A 19,207-nucleotide genomic window follows, 5' to 3' on the forward strand; every position below is an offset into this window, starting at 1 on the left:
GTTCAACTCTTTAAAAAAATTACCAGCAAGATATAGACAGAGATGGAGTATTTCTAAAAAACAATCAAACAAACGGATTAAAAGCTTTCTGCTAGAGAGGTGTGTGTGTGTGGGGGGGGGGTTGCATCATGTTTTTATTTATTACATTTGTATACCATCCTATAGCCCATAGGGCTCTCTGGGTGGTTTACAGAATAGAAGTATAACACTACAAATAATAAAATTGATTCAAACCAAACAATGCAGTGCAGTGTATTACTGAAATAAGGCAGTGCAGCTATTATATAATTTATGTTCTTTTTATTGCCAGGTTAGTAAGCTCTTTAAGCATAGCAGAATGAGCAAGAGATGATTTAAAAGGCTCGGAAAAACAAGAAAATTAGTAAGGCGTAACTTGGTGGACTTTAGTGCACACAGAATTAACTAAAGATGTAAGCATGTTATAAGACATATCAGCATGTCATACTTGATTTGAACAAACAAACCAGCAAGCAAGCAAGAAAATGTCCAGACCTTGTGGATATAGGATTTCCACACAAGCTGAGTGATTTCTCATTGCTGGTGTTTACTGCTTTTATACAAGCTGTACAGATAGAATTCCACAGTTGCTAACACTTGAGATTCCCAATTCATTAAAAACAAAACCAAAAAATCTAGATTTTTAATGTGAGAAACACAATGGCTGTTGTGATTGAACTGGATGGATAACTAGATTGAGTGTGATTGCTGCCATGTAGTAATACCCATGTAAAAGGAAAAATGGCAACACAAGCATTTTTCCCCATGACTCTGTGTCAAGATACACCTGCTGAAATACCCTTTTGTATGCAATTATTATAGTTTTTTATTATTGAACAAGCAGTGGCCTGGCCCTGATTTAGCATGGTAGTTCTGGCACAGCTTACAGTCCATTTCAAGACATATAGTATTTTGTGAATTCTCACAAGAGTAATTCTCTTGTCTTCAGAAAATTACTCTACTGGTTATTAGTGCAGGTGTACCCACATCCAAAGGTACCCAACCTCCCTTCACTCCTTCAGCCTTTAGATGTGGTTGTTGACAATGGTAATAAATTTTTAAAAAGTTAGTGTAGTAAGTTCTTCCTCTTCTTGCATCCACTGCTGATCAGCTATTCAAAACACTGAAGCGAGGTAGGGGAGAGAAATGGGGAGGCTAGGAGTGGAGAGAAACAGAAAGATAATGGAGTGAATGGGAAAGAAAAAGTTAGGAGGTAGCAAGGGAGAGAAATAGCTTTGCTTAGAGTTGTGCCAATTTTGGGAAATCTGACTTATTCCTTACTCAGATTCCTTCCCTCCAGTGAGAAGAAATTAGGGTGCAGGAAGAGGGTTGGTAAGCGTCATCCATAGTCTGAGATGAGATTTGTGTTTTTAAAAAGAACTGCAAAAGGAAAGGAAACTGCAATTTACAAGTACAATTTGTGCAAATTGGAAGCCTGCTATCCAAAAAGGTTGTAGACACTTGAGTTAGTGGGTCATAGGTATATCACTCTAGTGCTTAAAAATGAAAGTTTATGCATGGTTAAGCCAAATGCCTTTACTCTGCTTTGTATTCTGTGGAAACTTAACTTGAGGTTCAAGGAATTACATGTGCCCAAGGGACCGTGTGACTTTTTCCTCCTTTTATTGTTCTGTCTTTTTAATATACAGAGTGATTTTGAAAATTTAAAAGCTTGCAAAACCATTTACCATTCACCTTTGGAGAATGTGAGGAGTACTGACTGAAAAACAAAGAACTAGAGCCGGGTCTTCACAACCTAAACAGGTTGTGAACTTCTGTGGATCCTGGACATGGTTTCTCCCTGGAAAAAAGCTCTTTGTCTGCCTTACTCTGTTTCTGTTGTGCTGTGTTGTAGTGCTTTAAAATAGTTGCAGCTGCTTCTGATTTTCCCACCTGCCAGTTGTCAGTGTGTTGCAAGTGGGTAAAGGCCTTCTGACATTTCTTTTCACAGTTCCTATCTGGTGTGGATGCCTGGTGCAAAATGTGCAGCGAGGGAGGCCTTCCATCAGAAATGCAAGACCTGGAATTGGCCATCCATCATCATCAGTCCCTCTATGAACAAGTCACCCAGGCTTACACAGAGGTGAGTGCTTACGGAAGAGTCTTTAGTAACCACTAGAAGATTGCACTGTTTAATTAACAGATATAGTTGGCTGTGCATTTGGGGTTCAAAAAAACTATTAGCTGAATAATTTGTAGGAGACATATATCTGCCTTTCCATTGCCATGCTGATGTGACTGCTTAAGCAGCTTAACTAGTAACTGCTCTATAATTCTTCTCTGGTGGTCTGTGAGAAACCATATTCACAAGAGACTAACAATGTAATCCTGTATAAGTTTCCTCAGAAGTAGCCCCATCAGCTAATTGCCAGGAAAGTGTATACAAGAGTGCAGCCTCAGACTGCACATGTAAGCATACTTACTAGGAAGTATTCCCCACTGGACATAGCAGGACTTAGCTTTGAGTAAGCATAGCTAGGATTGTGCTGTAAGTTCAGTATGGAGCATGGGATCCGAACAGCAGTTAAGCAAATCTACTATAGGACCACAGCACAGTACAATAGGCAGAATGATGGAACGAGATAGCATAAAGTATGTCACAAGTGAAAAAGTCAACATGGACGGTATTACATCCTTCTTTAACACATAATTACTATTCCATGGTTTCCCTTGTTAGTTTGTTATAGTACTTGCTGGGCCTGAAGTGCAGCAAGGTGGTCTTGCATCTAGGAGTTAGGGTTGCCAACAAGCCTATATATTCCTGCTTCTTTAAGCTACTAGTATAACCCACATCTCTACTCTCTTTGCAATATAATGAGTAAGCATCTTGCAACTCTATGTAGGCTGCATTCATCTTGGAAGATGCAAATGATTTCCCAAAATTTATTTAACTTGTATTGAATGGTGCAGTGCATGGAATTTTTTGTGGCATGTTTGGAATTAGAGAAGGCTCATTGTCTAAATTGGCTTCCCTGATACAATGTCTAATCCGTATAGTACCATGGTAGTCTCAGCGGTCTAAACCTAAAACATCTGTATTGTGTGACATGAGCAACTGTTAGCTACTAAAGCTGGGGTAGACAACTTGTGGCTCTCCAGACATTTTTGTCTATAACTCCCATGACTGTGCTGCTAGGGCTGATGGAAGATGTAGGCTAAACCATCTGGTAAGCCACAAACTGCCCAGCCACATATTATTTATTTATTTAAAACATTTCTATGCCGCCCCCATCACAACAAAGCCTCGGGGCAGCTCACAAAGAATACATAAATACATACATAAATAATAATCATATAACAATTAAAAAATGTTTAAAAAACCCCCGGTGCATTCTCGGCTAAAAATTTTAAAATCCTAATTAATTCAATAATTTAACAATTAAAAAAAGTTTTAAATAAAAAGGTCTTAGACTGGCGCCGAAAAACAAATAACGACGGTGCCAGGTGGACCTCTCTGGGGAGCGCATTCCTTAGATGGGGCGCCACCACAGAGAAAGCCCTCCTCCGGGTACTTACCCTCCTAATATCATTCACAGAGGGTTCCCGGAGAAGGGCATCCGTTGCTGATCTCAGGGGGCGGGAGGGCATATATGGGCGCAAGCGTTCCTTTAGATATTCAGGTCCCAAGCTGTTTAGGGCTTTATAGGTCATAACCAACACCTTGAATTGGGCCTGGACTTCAATCGGGAGCCAGTGGAGCTGACGGAGAACTGGGGTTATATGAGAACAACGCCCAGTCCCCGTCAGCAACCTGGAAGCTCTATTCTGCACCAATTGAAGTATCTGGACCATCTTCAAGGGTAGCCCCACATAGAGCGCGTTACAGAAATCTAATCGGGAAGTTACCAGCGTGTGTGTTACTGTCGCCAGGCAGTCGTTCTCCAGGAAGGGACGCAGCTGATGTATCAGCCGAAGCTGAAGCGCTCCTCGCCACCGCCGTCACCTGGGCTTCCAGAGACAGCTCAGGGTCGAGGAGCACTCCTAAGCTGCGAACCCTGTCCCTCAGAGGGAGTGCAACCCCATTTAGGACAAGGCCCAAGTCCCCCATCCCCAGGCCCGAGCCACCCACCAACAGGACCTTCGTCTTGTCTGGATTGAGCTTCAGTTTATTGGCCCTCATCCAGTCCATTACAGAATTAAGCACAGAATGTGTTCTTGGCAGAAAGGGATATCAAAACTTTATTTTGCTGAAGTCCAAATGCCATGCTCAGAATATTACACAGAAAACATCCACACCCACCCACCCACATCCATTTGCAAGCAAATATCTTTTTGCAGCTTTGCTTTCTCTTTACACCTGACTGCTTAACAGTTGTTAGAGGAAAACCAAGCAACAAATAAGCTTCTTTAAGCCTGCTTTTTCAGTGTTTCTAGTTGGTGGATTCTTAATTTTAACAGAACAGACTTTCTAGGGCATTGACAAGGCAATATTTTTCATTTTGGATCCACAATTAATTTTTTAAAAATATTTTTAAAATATTTTAAGTTATATATTCCAAACAAACAAAAGCAGTCAAACTAGTGACAGCCACTTCAGTGTGTTCCTTAGATACTTTAGAGGGGCTTTCAGTGACTATAACTTTGAAAGTTGCAAGAACTGATAGAGATTTTCACCAAAGATGAATACATAAATAAAGTAGGAGAAGCCAGAAGTCAAGGGGAAGTGGAAGAACAACCCACAATGAGCACAGTGAAATGTCAGGCATGCTGTGGGTTGTTTCATGAACAACAGCATGGGTTGTCCTGGTGTGTAAACATGGTGACTGAATTCACTGGGGAGGAATTCAGGAAGTAGAGATCAAGAGATACAGTGAGAATCAGGAAAACTTCCACATCTCCACCTGACCTCAGTCTAGCTGTATTTCATTTTCTATCCTGTTGGTGAGGGCTAGGTACACCTTGTGAAAAAGTATGGTTTTATACTTTATAATGATGCACTGAAAAAGTGAGAGATACAACCTCTTAAAAGACCATCTGAAACTTTTACATCTCATTATGCCAGAACTTGAACCTGAAGTAGATCTTGAGCTGACAACCTGAGAATGCACGCATAGTTCTGCAGGAAGATTAGACAGGGAATAGACTGAATTGATGAGATCATACTCCATCCAGTTTGTGAAAGCTTCTGAGTTGGGCTTTCTCATTGGCCTAAGCAACTAGGTGGCTGCTCTTTCTGTTTGTTGCTTCCTATAGCTCAACATCAGCTTACCTCAGTGTCCTCTCAGCCCTGAGTCATCTAATTCAGTATACTATGAGCAGAAGCTGATGCTTGGTTGGGAAAAGATGAATAGAAATGCACAAGTTCCCCCTTAATATGCCCTCATTCCTCTTGTAGGGATTCGCCATAGTGTGCTACCATCAGTCCTGAGTAGTGATGCTACTTAATGTTTGTGAATAAGTGATTTGTTGTGCAGATTTCTCACTCTTGATATATATTAAGGCAATCCTCCTTGTCTGAAAATGGTCTTCCACTTACAGTTTAAATTGAACATGTCAAAAGTTCATGTGCCTATTTTCTGCCTGTGCAGTCTGTAGATTAAAATATCCTCACCCAACCTGTCAAGTAAAAAGAATTGCCAGACAAACCAATCAATTAAAAGAAATTGGCATAGTGACTAATACATCAACCGATCACGCCTGAATAATTTCAAAGGATAGAAAAGTACAGTAATACCTTGGTTCACGAACGCTTCTGCTCGTGAACAATTCAGTTCGTGAACAGAAAGTTTAGCAAAATTTTGCTTCCATTCATGAACTCCGCGTTGGGTGACAAACACAATTGCAGCCATCTTCACTGCTCGAACACGCTCTGATATGTGGTCGCTCTGACACGTGGTCACGATGTGGGGAACATGACCATGGTCGTGTTCGCATGGACACGAATGTGGCCATCTTTCCCACTCTAATCCGTGGTTGCGGCTTCCTCTAGTCGAGATTGCTGTCACAGACTCTCCCTCCAAACAAGAACCTCCTCCCCACCCACCTTCCTGTCCTCCACGCCAGAAGTCGCCTCAAGCACGGTTAATGTTCTCTCTCTTCATAATGTACTGTACTGTACTTTGTTTCATATTTTTGTGGTTTAAAATAATTACATATGGATCAGAACAGAGTAACCTTATTTACATTGAACCTTATGGGGAAATTTGACTCAGTTCATGACCATTATCATAGAACAAATTAAGTTCATGAACTGAGATACCTTTGGATCAGGAAAATTTTTGATTCCCAACATAGAAGGAGAAGAAACATTATATGGATGCTCAGACAACATTCTGCCCTGAAATGATCGTGAAGATGGCATGTGAATTAAATAAGTAACCCCCAAGCAGCAGTGTAAGAACACACACACATGCGCACACAGACAGGGAGGGAGGGAGGGAGAGCTTGAACAAACACCATTTTTAGAGCTCTTGGGAAAAGTTAGTTTTGAGTGCTCACCAATGAAGCTTTTAATTAGTGACCCAATTGTGATTTGATCTGGGGTGTGGAATTCACGAATCTCTACTCATTTCTGTGCTGATTCTTTTCCAACAAACTATATGATAGATGTTTCACAGCTGCTCTGTAAGTGCATTTTGACCTTGAACAATCCTTTACAAATGCAAAGTGCTCACATAAAAGATTCTTATTTTTAATTCCTAAAGGGAGCTCTAGAAGGCTTAAACATCCTCTAGCTTCTTTGTAAACAATTGGGTCTTTGAAAACCATTCATTCCTCCATAGAGACTTTCAGGACTCAGATAATTCATATTCTTTTTCTTGGAATTTCTGCAACAAAACCTATAACCATGTATGGATTCCTCTAGTTTATTCATTGTGAAATAGCAAATATTGTATGAAGCAAAGCAGTTAACGAGGTTTTAATTTATTGATGTTATTATATTTTTGCTAACAGGCCTGAAGAAAAATAGTTTTGAGAATTATCTTTCTTACTGCTTTGTAGAATTGTTATAAACTAAAAGCCCTTGCATTCTTTCACATGCGGTTTTCACCAACATTTCAACTTAGAAGAGCCTTTTATATAAGCAAAAAATGGCAAAAGTGAATTTCCTCTGATTTCCTAAGCTGAAAGTGAAGTTTGTGAATTACATGCTTGGACCTTGGAAAGAAATGATCCAATGACCTTCTGAATTTGCAGTTCCAGCCAAATTTACATGGAAAGCAAAAGAAAAAAAATCATATTTGAATTATGAATGATTTTTTAAATGATGCATAAAGCAAATTTATTTTGGCGGTTTCATAGGATTCATGCTTGACAGATTTATCCTCTTTAATCTTACAGGTTAGCCAGGATGGAAAGGCTTTGCTGGATGTTCTACAGCGTCCCTTGAGTCCTGGGAACTCTGAATCTCTTACTGCCACAGCTAATTATTCCAAGGCTGTTCACCAAGTTTTGGATGTGGTCCATGAAGTCTTACATCACCAAAGGCGCTTGGAGAGCATCTGGCAGCACAGAAAGGTCCGGTTACATCAGAGGCTTCAACTTTGTGTTTTCCAGCAAGATGTTCAGCAGGTAATGTGATTTATCAGGGTTGTGAAACTCAGACCTATGTAGACTAGTCCATTGTAGCCCTAAAATCACCTTGTGGGCTCATTTGGAAAACCTTATAAATAATCTTTATATCTCCTACACTGCTTACACTGATATAATTTGGTATAAAATAGCTTCCACAGACCTTGTCATATGGGAGGTCACCATTTATTATGTTAAGTATTAAGAAAGCCTTCCAAAATTATTTTAGAAATTATTTTTGTGAGCAGTTAATACCTATCAGAACTACTGTCTGGACTGAAGAATACAAAAAAGTAGCAGGAATGATAAAATAAACAATATCCTTGCACTATTATCTGGATTGAATATATTTTATATGATCAATGAGTGATGTTGGCGAGTAACATTGGAAAGTGATTGGGAAATTGTTCAGTTTTTCTTGGAATGTGAGAACTCTGGGTACAGGCATTAAAATTACAGCATATCTAAAATTAGCTAACAACAGTGCAGTTGTTAGTCTGGTTCAGACCTAACATTCCTGGCTTATACAGTAGGAAGCAAGAAAAATCAGACCTTCCCTTGTGCAAACAGAATAGCCTTTCTGCTCATGCAGAGCACTTCTGGATTGAACCCATAATATTGAACCTTTAATACAAGCTTCAGACATGGAGCAGACTGAGATAGTCTAAACAGCTGTGCAGAAGGGTGTGGGGGGGGGGGTGCAAGTATGCCGCATGGGGAGATGCTCACAGTCCAGGCACAGATCTGCTCACAAAAGGACCTGTATCTACTTATGTGGAGAGATAAATGGAGCTTAGCTTTCAGTGTTATAAGCAAGACTGAAACACAGATATATGTGGAATGATGTTGATTCCTATGCTGAGTTGGCTTTCTAATTGTTGATTAAACATCTGGCCTTTTTGGACAACTGTAAAGTTGTGTGGGTAGGTTGGGATATATTTCCCTTTTAGGATTATTATAAATTTTTGTGAAATGCTTTGAACACTCAAAAGCCTAGTAAAAATATCGTAATCTTTCTTATAGGATGCCCATGGCTTCAAACACAACATTTTGCTTTCAAATATCACTGCTGCCAAATCCGTCCTTCCCCATTCTCCTGCTCTCCTTTCTTTCTCTTCCATTAGCCAGTAAAGGTTCACATTTGGGAGTTACTGTGCAGAACCAATATGCACAAGACACCCAGAAACCAATATTGATTCAACAAACCTGAGAAATATGCTTTTAATCCTTTCCAAATACAGTGGCAAGGAAATATCTTCTGTTTCTCTGGAATACCGAGACAAATGTTTGTATTTTCAATTACTGTATTGATTCAGTTTCAAGGCCTTCACACTAATCTTGTAATAAGATATGCATGTATTTGTGAAGACATAAATGTCAGAGTGCTTATATTTCTTTACATATTAACTGCTACAGATTACTGCCAGTGGTGTGGCTTCTATACCTCAACAAATGTCTGTATAAATGGAAGTCAAAAGACTAGTGCGGGCAGATCAGTATGTCCTTTTGGTTTTTCATGTGCAAGAGACAGAGACAGAGGTAGAGGTGTCTTACCTTCTGCCATTCACAAAGAGTTATCTCAAGATATACATTAATACCATATGATCCCAAAATAACATATTTAAAACCACACAGTATTATGCCTACTTTTCTGAGGTATGGTATATCTGTATTATTTGGAATTAATATGAGGGATAATTATTTATTACATTTCTTTGTTCCCACGGTGAATTATAGTGTACAATGAGCATATTACAACATACATGAAATTCAGTTTGAAATTCTAAAAGACTCCAGATACATCACAAAAATAATAAAAACAGATCAAACAGAAAATTACAGAGCACATTTTTTTGCTTCAGAAACGTCCAAAGTGATCCTAATCAGGGAGTTCTGTATATGAGACCTAAGAAGGCTCAAATCTTTGTTCTTGCATCTCTGTGTACAAGGAGAGGAACACAGCATTCATGAACAAGTTTTGGCTCTTTTGTCTCTTACAGGTGTGTGTGTGTGGGTATCTATTCTGAGACACCAAACTGCTCTTCAGGGAGTGTCTACCTAAGAGGGGCTGAGCTGAGGGAGTTGAGCAGGAATGTTGGGCCAAACTCTTCACGGAGACTTCAGCAGTCACTACAGCGGCCATTCCATTAGGCTGTCTGAGGAGACTTCAGAGGGGAAAGCAGGACCATTTCACCAGCCATGCTGAAAGGCTTGCAGGAAGTCCCCTCTCCCCAGGGCAACAGGTTGTATGGAGAAAGATAAGAGGCAAGTGGGGGCCTTCCACCAGCACTGCTAGAATATTTCCCCTCCCTTTCTTCTCTGCCTAATTTTCTTTGTGGCCCGTGTCTTCTTAGCCCTTGCCCACAAGGTTGGAATCTATCTTATTTAATTAACTGTATGTAAACCTATGTGGGAGGTCCTAAGAATAAGAAAATTCAAAGAGCTGCAGTCTTGGTTTATTGGTTCCTTAATGGACAGACAGACACTAGTAGGCTCTTGTAAATGAATGTGTTCCAATAGTGTCCACAAAAACTTTTGTATTTTCAGGAGAATACCAAGGATGTGAAGGCCAGTTTTAGTTTTTTTCTAATTAAAAGAGAGGTTCAGTGCTTTAAGGTTGCAGCACTTAAATGGATGATATTCAAGTTCCTATTTTAATTTAAATGACTGAAATAATCCATTTTATCAATTTAGATCTCTCAAACTACCTGTAAAGAAATTGGTAAACTGATAATGTGTGTGATAAAATATATGTATATCTGATTATTTAATCTCCTACTCGCTATATAGTAGTGTTTTCTGGGGCTGCTGAAGGAATCAGTGATACAAATGGGACCTGCAACAATATGTCAGCTATTGGGCAGTATAACAATGGAATAAATAAATAAATGTTGCTGTGGATCCTCACCCCTACAGTAGTGCTCATGTTCAAGACTCTAAGAAACTAATCAAACATTATTTGGGGATACTATAACATGTGAGAAGCTCAGGGAAGCGAATTCATTCTCTTCAGTTTTCTACTTTCTTTTCCATGCTGATACTCAACATTCCCTAGTTCCTAGTATCCACTGCGTATGTCAGTCCTTACTAGTCTGCTTTTGCAGGGTTGTCTGATTTTGGTCTGTATGTTTTTTAAATTGTTTTGTGTTTCTCCAAACCACTGAATTCCCTGAACAAACTGATACTTCTTGCTTTGTTTCTTGATGGCCCTGTTTCAGTAGAGAAGCAATGATTTTGCTGTTAGAGGTGATGAAGTATACTGCTGGACTGACTGTTATTAGCTATAACTTTCCTTTCTCATTAAGTTGAAAACCTCCTTCCAAATTGAAATATGCATCATATCCAACTATGCACTACTTTTTCCAATAATAAATGTTAGTTGCATTGCACAAGGATTGGTTTATGCCTTTGCAATGACATTAGCACTAGTGGTGAGGCACAACTGAATACTAACATATATCTGTATAATTTAGTTGTTTTAATCACATTTTTAAAGGTATGTTTCAATGACTGGTTCAAATAGAATCTACACTGAACAAAACAATGAATATTCAAAGGCATTACCCAGGTATAATGTAGAGGTGACTGGTGATGTCAAACTGAGCAGTTAATAAGCATGGACCTCATTCTGAGAGCTTTTGCTAATTGAACGGTTTATAAAAACGCAAATAAATAAATAAATAATAAATAAATAAATGTGATGCTACATACCCTGCAAGGAAATTGAATAAAATTATTCCAAATGAAAAAATGATGCTTAAATACCTCAGCAGACTGCCTCAAAAACCCATTTTGAAATGATTGCATCTTCAAGTAATGATATTTCCTAAGAATATTTTGCAGGGCTTATTCTTTAACCATGCCCTGTCATTTGCATAATTTGATTTGAACTTTCATCTGAAATTAGTCTGATACTGTAATTCCTTTCTCCTCTCTACAGTTGTTAATCAAAACAGATTATTCTACACTCTGTAGTTTAAGCAGTTCTGATTAGTGAGTTAGCATTACTGTTACTGGTTTTCGATATGCATGTAATCTTGTACTGATGTTTTAAAGAGAGGGTTTTTTTTTAAATGATGAATCGCTTTTTGCCTTAATATAAGACTCTGGGAACAATATTTGTTCTGGTCCTTTCATAAAACGGAATCTAAAAGAACTTAGACTAGTTAAGGCTGATCTCGAAACCTAATATAATAAAGAATGAAAATGAATATCATCTAGCCAGGGCAAAAACTTTTTAATCCCTTTGGTTTCAATTACATAAAATTGACTGTACCTATGTGAGTTCTACTTAGAGTAGACCCACTGAATTGAATGAGAGTCTATTATACGTAGAACTCACATTGGGTAAAACACGTTGTGTGTGAGAGTTTCCTGTTGAAATCATTGGTACCTCTTTGACTGAATCATGCCACCTTGATGACTAAGAAATGAGGTTTCGTTTAGCCCTACACTGTCTATTTGTAAAAAGGTTGAGGCGCTGCATTTTGAGACTACCCAGAAGCAATGCCTCCTTTCATTGAAACTCTGGGAAAGCACTTTGCTGATTATCAGGGTATATTCTCCAGGCTTCCTGCAGAAAAGTAAGGCTGTCAGGATGTAGTAATGTTGCTTTGGTCCTGAACCCGGTTTTCTTTTAGGATACTGCTAGTTATTCAGCACTCTAAAGATGCATGGCACTTTAGAGACTTTCAAGGAAGAAAAATAAGTCCATATGCCTGAGACACTTAGAATTCAAATTTCCACAAGTCATACATTTTATATAATTGCACTTTTTATCATACATTTTATATCATTGGATTCTGTACACATCATTTCAAAATTTGTGCCAGATACTGCACCAAGTCTCAGTTTCTTCATTAAAGACATATCTCATTACCCTCAGTGCAAACTTTAGAGTGCTGTTTTTTCTTAGCCAGTGACCAGCTGCTCTTTGTCCACCATAATATTTCAAAATGCTTAATTTTATAAGTATATGCGTATACTTATTCCAAAAGTTTTCTTCTTTTTTGTTGCAAAGAGAATTGTTTATCATCTTGCATGACTCAGCTTCACTGCTATATCACAGAAAAGTCTCAAGCTTCACCTTCCCCAAGATGGAAGATTTTGGTTCTTATATTATTGTAAGAAAATATCTTTACGTATCCTCAGTACTGTTTTTCATAAAATAAAGAATCTAAGAGGAGCAGTGCATATGCACAGGAAATGTACAAAAGGTATTGGAAGTCAAGCTATTATACCAATTCATGCAGAGGAGGCACTTGTACGGATATTATAGCTTTTAAAAAATTCCCAACCTTCCCAGAGGTGCTCATATGAAAAGCAATAGTGCATGGATTCTGGTCATACAGATCTTTAATGTACTTTGCCAGTTAGCTGGAATTGTCTGCCATGATACACACTGAGATTTTTTGAACACCATGGTTTCTCATATGACCAACTTGATCTTTTTGTAGCTGTAAGATAGCTTCTCTGTAGCAAGCCAGGGCTTTGCAGGGAGCCTTTACCTGTGTAATTACCCCCACCTACTAATACAGTTATTAAGTGGCTGCACCATGTTATTCTCCTGAATGTATAAATCAGCCATGTCCAGTTTCTGCTTGCTCTTTCCATGGGAAGGTCACCTGTGTCTTCAAGGAACTGCTTCTCATGGCTGCATGTTGTCAGTCACTAGTATATTCATTTATACTACATCTTTCTATCGTTTATGAATAGAGAAGAAGGGTTCAGAAAGACAAACAAAAGTAATACTTCTGGAATCTAGCTTAGTTATCTTCCACTCCAATGTTGTATATACTGTGGCACACCCTAGAATGACACTATACTTTGGGTTTGACTGGTTGCATATGTGCCAAATAAATTGGGTAACCCTTATCCAGAGGATCTACAGCCAAAATTGATTTCAGTACTGCCCATTCGCTGAACTAGCTCTCTGGGCACTTTACAAAGTCATAACAAACAACATATACAATGAAAAGAATAACATTAAATCAGACATACATAATATATGAATAAAATAGCAACAATAGGACACAGCAAAAAAACTAATATTAGCCACAATTCAAGTTAATCCAGGGGTACAATAGCACTAAAGTATGATAAATGCCATATAGATAAAGAGATAAAGAGTTATTTTAAAAGATTGTTTTAACTATTAAAATATTGGGCAAATGAAAAGTTGTCTGGCACCAAAAAGAGTAGAGAGGGGGCACCAAGCAAACCTCTGTGGGGAGCTGATTCCAAAGTTGGGGTGCCACCACTGAGAAGTCCCTTCTCCTCATAGCCACCCTCTTAATTTCCTTTAGAGGGGGCTCTCTGAGAAGGACCTCAGATGATGATCTTAGACTCTGGGTAGGCATATATGGGAAGAGGTGTTCCTTGAGGTGATCTGAGACAGGATGGAGCAGTTATTTATGTACCTATCCAGTTTGCAAATAAAGCATTGTGGGTGTGTTTGTATATGAAAAGGAGTGCATGGAACAAAGTGAGTGAACCACCTCCACCTTCATTTGCTGGAGTCTATTGCAATAGTCTTTTCTTTCACCTTTCTTTTTGGAAGGTGGGACAAACATGTGGCTAAAATACATGTTGCTTGACCATCATCCGCTTAGATCATTGCACAACTCATGTTCCAGCATTTATTTATTTACTTCATATTTTAAATACTCCTTGGTTACCTTTCAACTCAGCAGGCATCTGAAGGAGACATACAACAATAAGACATATAATTAAAAAAGCAGCGAAGGATTAAAATAAGTAAAACCAGTAAGAATGAAGCAAAAATAGCAACTCTATCAAAGGAATGCTGGAGTGAAATAGTATGATTTCAGGTCCTTCTTAAAGGCCTGCAATGGTGGGGCTTGGCAGACCACTGATAGCAACTCACTTTAGAGGTCTGGAGCCACTGTGGAAAAGTTCCTCTCATGTGGTTGCCAGTCCAACTGCTTTTCCAGGTGGGCAAATGAAAATGGCCTGGCTTGTTGACCTTAAAGGTGTGCTGAGATCAGTGAAGGTGGTGCTCAAGCGTGCTGAAGGCTCCTGTTTTCTGCTGCGCTATTAAAACACCAGCACTCTACTTGAATCCTTAAAATAAGCAGCATTGCAACTTAAGCAGTGACTTTGGTTACAAAGGAGCTTGTAATGGCAGCAAAGCTAAACTGGAGTTCTTCTGCAAGAAAAATAGCTGATTTTGTGATATATCATGATTATCTCTATTAATTATATCAGAAAGAATGTGATTATTTGAATATTGTAGTTAACATTTTGGCCACTAGGTGGAAAGCAGATCTGGTTCACTGCTTTCAAAACAGTTTCAAAACAGAGCAAGATAGCATCGAGAGAGACAGAATGTGTGATATCTCTACTGAACCAAGGGTGTTTCTGGATGGAGGGCCCAGTCTAAAGGCCTTACAAAGCAATTCCAACTTTTCTCCCTGACAGGATTTTATACCTGGTAAGAAAAAGGACAGAAGAAGCAGTGGGAACATGGATACACCTCAAATTTATGATATAGTCTTCTGGACCCCTTATAAAATTCCATGACTGAGGCAGGGTAATCACTCAATAAAAGTCACACCTGGAAGCACACAAAAATTCTTTTTCTCTGGGAGATGCCGCCGGCTGTCTCACAGCATCACTTTAAGCTGCTGTAAAAAAAATGTAAAAATAACTTCTGTAGAGTACTCTTGTCTCCCCTTTGCAGGGCAGTGCACTATTATTTGTAAGCTGAGACAGAAAACAGTGCCTTTCTGTCTTTCAGTGCAGGAACATGTACCAATTTGGCTATTAATAGTTCTTCTGCCCACAAGCAACTTGGAAATTTTGTTCTATAAGAAGTAGGTTCAGTATTCTCTGCCCAAATGATACGTTTTAGATATCCACTTCACCCAGCTTTTTAAGACGTGGGAGGTAGATCAGTTTGGTTGATTAATGCCTCAAGGAGTAAAACAAAAACAATTTGTTTTTCTGTGTGCCTTATGTTGGAAAGTTCTTAATGGTGTACTTGGTGACATTTTTCACATTAAGTACTTAACAAATTAGGAATCAAGGGGAAAGATGCTAATGCAGTTTCTTAATCAACAGACAGAAAGGGTCAGCTCATGGTCCCATAGCAAGTTTTGAAGATACATCTTGAGCCTCATCTTGAAAATCATCCTGGCAGACAAGGAAGCAAATTTGGAGTATGTCTTACATAAAGGTTAAAAGAAATCAAAGAGAGCAGGGATGTGTACAAAATGCTGCTTTAAAGAGGGTGAAAAGGGGATGGTGGATTGGAGTCAGAATTGTGGGAGGGCATACAGATGAAGCGGAGAGGAGGAAAAATGGTTGAGAGAACACTGAGAGCAGCAACAGTGGGAGTGGGAAAGAGCTCTTTGTCCTGCCTTTGTTCTGCTCATACTATCTTCATTTCCTTCAGATCTCCTTTTGCCCAAATTAGTGGCTTATTCATTAATATATATGTAATATATAAAAGCATGAAAGAACAGAATTTACAAGCCTTGGCTCACTCCTTTCAGTGTTCTCTGCTCAGGCAAAGAACCTGTGATTTTCTTGGAGGAGCAAGGCAGAGTAGGGATCCAACAGACCCCCAGTTCTGGCAGGAACGTTGAGGACCCAGGACCAGAGGCCTCCACACCAGCTTGGATCTCCCTCCTCATCACTCCTTGGGCCACTGGGGCAGAGGTAGCAAAGAAGGCAGGAGCTTCAGGCTCATTGGCAAAGTATCTGGCTGGACACATATAAGCCTATTCAATTGAAAGGGGAAGCATGTGTAAGTGTCTGCCTGGATTGGGGCCTGAATGAGAGCCAGAAAGAGGTGGAAGTGCCACTTCCTATAAAGTCTCCATATGAAATCAATTGGGCCTGAAGCAATTGTTCTAGGACTTCCTGAACTGGGGAAACAAACACTCCTGCATTCTGGGGAGCACTGGAAGCTTTTTGACCTGCTGACTTACAGTGGGATGCTTTGATTATATTGGATAGTAATGTGTACTGCTTCAGACTAGAATAAGAAACCATTAAAGGAGGAATTATCTCCCCTTGAAAGCCCGTTCTTTTTCAAAGAACATCAGCCACCTAGCTTGTCTCATTCCACCTAGTACTTTCATTTTTAAAAATAAGTGTGCTGTAACCCAATTCTATGCATATCGTTTAAAAATAATTCCCACTAAGTTCAATATAGCTTACTTATTTTATTATTTGCAACATTTATATACTGTTCCTCATCTAAACAGGGTCCAGGGCAGTGGACAATATAAAGTGGATCTGCAACAAAACTGTGCAGTATGAATGTTCCTGTTCCAAGTTCTGACTAACAAGCCATACCCTTTAGGAGCTGAGTTCTATCTCCATTCTTCATTTTTGCTATCTCCCCGTAACAGACAGCATTCTGGTGCCATTGAGCATGGTTAGTCCTCACTAGGCTGTTTTGAGAAGGTTGCCTCTTTAGATTTCCACCCCCCCCCCCCCGCAAATCTTTCATTTCTTCGTTTTTGCTGATACTGCCCTTTTGTGTGGGTGTTGCTGTCTTGGCTACCTAATGATCAGTTCACTCCTCAACTTTGCTAGTGGAGAGAGGGATTGGTGGTTGTTGTTGCTTTATTTTATCAGGTAAGTCATGGTGGAAAGTCCTTAAGGATGTATTTTCAGAGTGCGTAAGTCAGGGGTCCTCAAACTTTTTGAATAGGAGGCCAGTTGAAAGGCTGCGGTGACTGTTGCAGGCCAGTGAGGTGGGGGTGCTTGGGGACGCGGGCCGGTGAGGTGTGTTGGGCACGCGCGGCGGTGGCTCGCTCGCTCGCTCGCTTGGAGATCTCCGAGCGAGTCCAAAACCATGTCTGAGTGAGCGAGCCACCACCTCCCCCCACATGCTGTGAGGCAGCAGTGAGCGCGTACGGGAGGCAGGTGGCAGCAGCTCGCTCACTCGGATACCATCTCTGAGCGAGCAAGCCACCACCTCCCTGCCCGCTCAGCAAGCTTGTGCAGACGGCAAATGGTGGCGCAGGCCGGATGGATGGCCACGGCGGGCCAGATCTGTCCTGCATGTCATAGTTTGAGGACCCATGACTTAAGTCTTTATACAGTCTTCAATCTGCACACCCAAGTATAAGCACAGTTGCACTTGGTAGTTGATTCATTTCAAAATGAATGCTACTTCAAACAAAATAAATGCCTTTATCTCTGTAGAAGTAAACGGAGTTATATCTTTTACTTTCAGTAAAGGCTGCAGCAGGCTGTAATGTATAGTCAAGAATACCTTGACAATGAGCTTGTGTTTCTTAGCATAATTTATTTATTTATTTATTAAAACATTTTTTTTTGGCTAAGACACTGAACTATATGACTCAGGTTGTCCCCAGTTGAAATCTGGCCTCTATTGTAAAGTTGTTGTTCTTTAACAAGTCACTCTTGGCCTCTACCATCAAATTTGGGGATAATAATTGTGACCCTTATAGACTTGTTTTGAGGGCTACAGGATCATGACTGTAACATTATTTGAATATGTAACAGCAGCATCTAACTGCAGAGCAGCCTTGAAACAGACTGGCCATTACTAGACATAGATTCATATTGGCAGGCTTAGTGCAACATGACAGTTCATCACAAGAGACAAATGATGGTAATTTGTGCTCTGCTAACCTGGCACTACTCCTCATAGGGTGGCTTGTTTGAGGATAACAAACCACCCTGAAAACCTTTGACTTGTTTTGGGGTTGTTGAACCCATAATGAGTTGCTGTGTCTTCTAAACTGGGGTGACTGACCCCACTGCAGGAATCAGTAAGTGAGGGGTTCAGTAAAGGTGAAAAATACTCTTTTGTCACTCAGATTGAGCTCACCTAGGTCACTGCCAGGTATCCTCCCCACTGATGCCCAAGAGGCATGGTGGATTGACCATCACTGAGATATTGATGCCACTTGAGCATCAGTGAGATTGGGAGTTTTTTGACAGGGATATGCAGCAGTCCCTTTCAAGTCCCCCAGCCCCATCAAAACCTCCATTTTGAAAGGAAGGCTGAACTTGGGAAATAGAAACTCTGAGAAAAGGAGGAAAGAAGAAAAGTTTTGGTACATGAAAAAGGACTTGTGAATACAGCAGGAAGAGGAGTTGAGATGGCATTAGCCACTAAATCCCCTGGAGATGGAGGGGCGGCCCACAATGAATCTGATTATCTGTCAGCACACCATGGTTTCTGCGAACAGACAAGCCAGGGTGATTTAGTGTGATGGGTGAACCCACTCAATGTTTTGGTTGGGAGGCAGGGGGCTTATTTGTGAGCACAGCAGGTTAATTTCATAATATGACTTAGAGGATCACAGGCTCTGGTTGCTCCTGCCTGAAAGGCAAAACATTGTGTTTTTTAAGTGCAAGACTTAAAATATACCTTCTGCCCGCTCCTATTCAGAAAATTTTACTTTATGTGTCAGCTTCTCAAACACACAAAGAAACCAATGTTTTATAGCTTTTGATACCAACAATCAAGGACATTTTACTGGAAAGCTTCCACTGTGTAGCTGTTGCCAGTCATGCAGCCACTTATGTGAAAATGATCAAGAAAGAACATGTGTGGATTGCCCTGTCCTGATAGAGCCCTTTCAGATAGAGGGCTCTGAAATCAGAGTCTCCATCCTGTGCCCTTCTGGCAAGAGCCAGGCAGGGTGAGAGGCTGATCCAGTTCATC

At 40.0% G+C, this 19,207-nt stretch overlaps 1 protein-coding gene across 1 annotated transcript in view; it reads left to right on the forward strand.

The window, feature by feature from the left end:
* KALRN (kalirin RhoGEF kinase) overlaps window positions 1-19,207 on the forward strand; it is a 599,751-nt gene that overhangs the window by 323,123 nt on the left and 257,421 nt on the right. Inside the window, exons 8-9 of the mRNA XM_044438481.1 lie at window positions 1,970-2,101; window positions 7,300-7,530. Of these exons, the coding sequence (XP_044294416.1) occupies window positions 1,970-2,101; window positions 7,300-7,530 (363 nt within the window). The remainder of the gene's footprint in view (window positions 1-1,969; window positions 2,102-7,299; window positions 7,531-19,207) is intronic.

This window comes from Varanus komodoensis, unplaced genomic scaffold, assembly GCF_004798865.1.
Source record: "Varanus komodoensis strain SLA01 unplaced genomic scaffold, ASM479886v1 scaffold32, whole genome shotgun sequence".
NCBI lineage: Eukaryota > Metazoa > Chordata > Lepidosauria > Squamata > Varanidae > Varanus > Varanus komodoensis.